This window comes from Gekko japonicus, unplaced genomic scaffold (assembly GCF_001447785.1).
Source record: "Gekko japonicus isolate JY-2015 unplaced genomic scaffold, Gekko_japonicus_V1.1 scaffold2225, whole genome shotgun sequence".
Lineage (NCBI taxonomy): Eukaryota > Metazoa > Chordata > Lepidosauria > Squamata > Gekkonidae > Gekko > Gekko japonicus.
The window spans coordinates 243,657-249,662 of NW_015174905.1; the positions used below are offsets into that span (position 1 = coordinate 243,657).

At 43.6% G+C, this 6,006-nt stretch overlaps 1 protein-coding gene across 1 annotated transcript in view; it reads right to left on the reverse strand.

Annotated features, from left to right (window-relative positions):
- Positions 1 to 524, reverse strand: part of FAM149A (family with sequence similarity 149 member A) — a 29,015-nt gene extending 28,491 nt beyond the window's left edge. The window contains exon 1 of the mRNA XM_015425001.1: positions 430 to 524. Coding sequence (XP_015280487.1) covers positions 430 to 524 — 95 coding nt within the window. The remainder of the gene's footprint in view (positions 1 to 429) is intronic.
- Between the last annotated feature and the right edge of the window lie 5,482 nt (positions 525 to 6,006).

Genomic DNA, 6,006 nt, shown 5'->3' on the forward strand with positions numbered 1-6,006 from the left:
TAGATCCAGGGAGGAGTCCAAGATCTGCTAGAGTGAGCAGTGTAAAACGCAACAGAAATGGAAAACAACCCCCCTTTTTACTTAAACTATTAAATCATATATATTTTAATGTTACTATTTTCATTGTGTGCGTGCACTGTGATATTTTACCTCCTGATGCAAATGCAGTATTTACAAGCAAGCAGTATATTTACATTTACACACAGCTACTAGATGAACGCAGGTAGGGGGCTGCACAATGCACCCAGCATTCTCTCCCCACCCCCTGCACAAATTCCACTCATGGCTGAGATTGCTGCTACTGTATGTGTAAGTGGTTGAGAGAGGACGGCCAGAGGCCTGACAGCTGAGAATATACACATATACACACATTCATAAGCACCCATTTTTGACAAATCTGACATTTCAGCCCCAGAACTTCAGACTTACCCTATGATAACCAGCTCTGGCTCCAGCTCTTGCTGCCGAGGGTTGGAAGCCACGGGCAGCAGACAGGAACACCGGACCCCGCCAACAAAGGGCATGAAAAGCACATGAAAAGCCTAAGGAGGCTCTCTGCCCCTCCCGTCCTCAGGAGCTCTGCTTTGCCACTCTCTCACACAAACACACACATCATCATCATTTCATTTCAGGACATGATCCTCCACATCCTTCCAGGAGAGAGGGGTGTGTCTGTAAGCGCATTTATATGAAAGAGAAGGGGAGGGGAATCACAAACGCACACACATCATCATTTCATTTCAGCACATGATCCTCCACATCCCTCCAGGAGAGAGGGGTGTGTCTGTGTGTGTGTGTGTAAGTGCATTTATATGAAAGAGAAGGGGAGGGGAAAGGAAGGATATCTGCAGAGGCAGCTCTGGCTCTGCTTGTGTCTCATACGCTGCTCCTGGAGCTTCCCAGAGAGCTCTTGCCAGATATAAACACATCTTTTGGCAAGCAGAATTCCAAAACAGCTGCATTAAAAGGGAATGGCCATTCAACAATGGAAGCAGAAGCCGTAAAGGTCATGTTTTGCTATTATTAACAGAGTATTGGTCCTGCAAAAAAGAAAAAAGGGAAAAAAAGCCCCTTCTGTCTGACCCGGGGCTGATTTACTATGCTTGATCTGAGGCTGAGTGCATATGAGTATCTGTTGACTAACTGGGAATTTTACTGTGTGTCAGTCAGCAAGCAGTTTCATCGCTCAGACAGAAAAGGGAAGGATTCCTGATCGCTGCTTTCAGTGTATATTGATATTATGGCATCTTCTTCCCACCACAAAATTCCTAAACGCCTATGTCCGTTATATGATTATTTCCTCAGTCGTCTCTGATCCTTCAAAATACAATGGCACTTGTACCATGGCACATATGAAGAAAGAAGCAGAGGAGGTTTTCACTATGGAAGATGCATCCCGCTATTGCAAATTCCTTTTTTTGGAACTGAAGGGAAGGTGACGAAGGTAGAGGTTTTGTGTTGGATTAGCCAGCTTCTCTTCAAATATTTAGCAGGAAATAGGACTGTAGGGAGATCCGCCACCCCTTTAAAGAATACAGTATATGATCATACTAGTTGTTAGGTTTTTAAATGAGTCAGGCAGGAGCTGGAACTAGAGACGGGAGCTCACTCTGTCCTGCGGCACCCGGGTCTCGAACTGCTGAACTACTGACCTTCCACAGCCTGCAGTTCAGCATCTTAACCACTTGAGCCACCGCAGCTCCTTACAAAGCAGCTGCGGGGAACTAATTTTTATGGCATCACAGGGATCCACTTCAGACTGAGACATGACACAGGGGAAGGATGCACTTCTGCCCCCTTCCCATACACCATTTTCCTGAGCCCACATGGCTGTGTGGGCATTATTTGCCCCCATTTGAATGTGCAGGTACAGTAGTCTATGCATGTATATTTCCAAAATGGTGCAAACGTCACATCTTGTTTTGCCCTTATACTGATTTCCATGTTACAAATATGGATGACACTTTATAAAAGCATGGCAGACACAAGGCAGAACCTTATTACAATACATTGTCATGTCTTGGATGCACAGAACAGAAGTCTGAAAATGGCACTTACTGTGATATAAACCTAGGGATGGATCTAATGATTCTCTTCCACCGTGTCTTCCTCCAACAAAGAAAAACCTTCTTTGACAAACCCAGATTTTCTCCAATAAAGAAATTCTCCATCACAAAAAGTAATTCTCAGCTAAAGGAAGTCTTTTCCCCTTGAAACAATACTTAGCAGAAGAGAGTCATAGACGAACACCTAGCAGATTTATTTATTGCATAAACATATTCTGATTCCTTTAAATACAGTCTTAAGTACAAAAAAAAGTGGCATATACTCATGTGGGTAATCCTTACAAATAGCAAGCTCCACTCTCTTCTGACAACTTTTAAATAATTGGGTACACCAGACCCAAATTGGGTCAGAAGGAAGGGCAAGGTTCAGCTGAATCTCTTTTGCAAAATTTTACAAGATATAGGTTACAGCCAGAGGCTATAGGTACTAGGAATGTTTTAACTGGTTTGGAGTATGAGAATTGCACACAATTTGTATAAACATAGCACTTTAACACAGCATAGCTGTGGAACATGTACTGATTCTTTGCTACTCTTAGGAACACACAGTGCCTTTATCCATATGGAGGATTAAATGCTTCCATCATATGACAGTTTTTCTATGCTGCTGATTTACTGCTTGATGTGGTCTCTGCCAAAAACCCCAAGTCAATGCCAAAAACCATAATCGGTACTGATGTGCAAATTCACCACTCCAAGGTAAGCAAATCACTTGATCAACTGTCCTTTATGGTTTAGTGGAAGAAACAGTACACCAAGTCTGTTTCCCGCTTCTTCCACTTTATGCACAAAAGTAGCAAGAGGTCCCACTTTTAGCCTTCATCCAAAAGTAAATAAATCTTTGATTACTCTGTGGCAGCCAAGTGGGGATGCTAAATACATTATTATGGGCATCAGAACTCACTTCAACTTAATGTGTTTGCACAGTCAACGGAATGAACACAAGTTGACGCAAGCTGAAAAATTACATCAAGGTCACAGCTTCCAGACTTAATTCTCTCCTTAGTAATCATGGAAACAACAGAATTACCAGTTGAGTAAGAGTTTTATGATGATAGAAGAGATTCAGCAACAGAGTTTAGTTGAAACACCCTGGAATTCTGTATAGGTAGCCAGCTTGCTTCAGAATAAAGAAAGATCCTGAGAGAGCAACCCCAAGAAAACAAGCTCTGACTGCTCCATGAAGGCTTGGACCCTAAAATATCATAAATGTTCCTAGCAATGAAATTTGAGAGAAATTATGATTTTCCCCATTTTTGCTTTTTCCTTTTCATTTTCATGTTCTGAAATGGGGCAAAGGCAAAGCCAATTAGACCAAGACAGAGAGGGGAAGGGGAGTGGAAACAAAATCCTGCAAGTGCGGTCTTTCTCAAATGGAAGTTTCTCTCAAGGGATAAATTCTTTCTTGCTCATTCATGCCCCAGCTTTTCTCAGTACAGTTCCCAGAACCTGCTGCCAAATTATTCTTCCACACAGGAAAATAATGTAACGCCTCTTATTGATGCTATATTTCTTTAGTGATTTACACCACACCTTTCTCCCCAGTAGAGATCCAAAACAGCTTACAATATTCTTGTCTCCTCCATTTCATCCTCACAACAACCCTGTGCAGTAGCTTAGGTTGAGAGAACAAAACATTGGACTTACCATTAGGTTCCTTCTTCTTGAGGGTGAGGAGGACACTCTGATATGCTTGGGTTCCTATTCCACAATCCCTGGAGGCAGGAAACTGAGTGCACTTTCCATCTCCAGGGGGAGGAGGAGCCCACCCTCAGTCTGGAGACTTCTGCAGCTGTTAACAGTCCACAGTGTGTGCCAAACAAACAAACAAACAGACACAACAAGGCTTACAGTACCCAATGAAACAAACTACACAGATAAAGATACACTGTTAGAACAGTGAACGAACAATGAACATGGAGATTGGCAGTCAGTCACTCTTTAGAAAATGTAATAGGCTGAACAGAGACCCTCCAACTAGGGTGGGACCAGAGTGTCCCCCTCGCTGTCGAGAAGAAGGAGTAAGTCGAATGTTCTTTGGGGTAAGTCGAATGTTCCATTCTCTCTTGAGGGGAGGAGGACACTCTGATATGCTTGGGATGTTACAAAGATCATCTGATCCAGGGAGGGAAAAGTGACTACCAACCATATAGATAACAGTAGGACTAGACCACTTGCTGTTGGACTGTCCAGAAGCATCAGCCACAGCGTCAGAGTCCATCTTGTAGTGCCTGATAAATGTTGACACGAAAGCCCAGGTAAGATGCCTTACAGCCCAGGTAAGATGCGTTACAGACATCTGCTAAGCTGGGTCTGGGTGACAGATGGGACTCTGTGTTAGCATACTGGGTGACAGTGGAACTTCCCATGAAGGTTGAACCGATGATTTCAACAGGTTGGAAAACAAAGGCCTCCTGGGCCAGAATGGAGCCAGGCAAATCAACTCTGCCTTCTCCTGTTTCATTTTGTTCAGAACCTTTGGAATCAAAGGTGTGGGGTAAGTCATAAAGAAGGCCTGATGGCCATGGGGACACCAGAGCATCCACTTGTTCTGCTTGTTGACATTTGTCTCAAGAAGAATCTGGGTGTCTTGGCATTGGTTGGGGAGGCAATGCATGGTAGGCTGAAATGTAGAACTAGGGACTAGAATGTTTCCAGACGGAGGGTACGCTCCCCCTGGTCCAGCCTGGTGTGGTTGAGCCAGTCTGCTTGAACATTTGCTATGCCACTGATGTGTTCTGCTCTGAGAAAGGCCAGATATTGTTCTGCCCAGGACATAAGGAATTGACTTCTGCTGTAGCCTTTTGGCTTTGGTGCCTCCCTGGCAGTTCACATGCGCCTTGGCCATAGTGTTGTCTGTCCATATACATATGTTCAATTGAGACAGATGGTCTTGGAAGTGAAGAAGTGTCAGATGAATTGCATGCAGTTCGAAAGATTGATGCTGCTGAGGGAAGCTTCTTGATGGGACCAGATCCCCTGCATGTGGCCCACTGCATAACGGGCTCCCCAACCCATCAGGCTGGCATCTGTTGTGATCTGTAAGTCTGTGGTCACTTGGAAGGGTATGCCTACAAGCATTTCTTGTGCCACCCAGGAAAGTCCAAGATGCCACATGATTCTTAGAAAGGGAGTCCACAATCCAGGACTTGAGCCAGAGATGTCTTCTGGCTATCAGTGTGGAAGCCATGGCCCTTGCTGAGAACTTGATTGTGTCCAGGCTAGCATCAGACATGAAAACTGTGCATGTAACTTGACAGGCACTGATTTAAATCTGGGTATTCTTGAGACAGTTTATGAAGCCACATGTATGAGGCTCTTGCCATCAGAGAAGTGGTAGCAGAAGCTTTAATGGAGAAGGCAATGGCCTCATGCACTCTGCGGAGAGCTGAGTCACTTTTTCGATCACTGGGATTTTTAAGGGTGCCCTCTCCCTCTTTTGGAAGAGCCACCCCTGATGCTAAGCTAGCCACAGGAGCATCTACCACTGGAACTTTCAGTAAGCTGGTTAACTTGGGAGAAAAAGAGTACATTCTTTTAGCCTGTTCAGAATGTAAACAGTTATTGGTAGGATCTGACGATTCCTCTTTTATTTCAGTTTTTAAAAAGGAAAGGAAGGAAAAAGTAGAACCAAGTTCTCTAACCATAGAAAAAACCTCATGGCCCCCTTTATCATCTTCTTCCTCCTCAGGGATTTCTACCTTAGGGGCAGAAAGCTGTAGGATTTTAATGCTTTATGTAAGAGAAAGCGGTGAGTTGGCTCGCTTTGTTGAGGAATTTTGTCCTCAGACAACTAGCCTTCCTCTTGGAAGGTATTTCTTTATTTAATTCCTTATATTTTTATTTAATACATTTTACCATTTGTTACATTTTGGAATTTATCTTCATCTTTATTTCCAGGTACACATTGGTACTGATATTATTTCCAGTATATGCAACT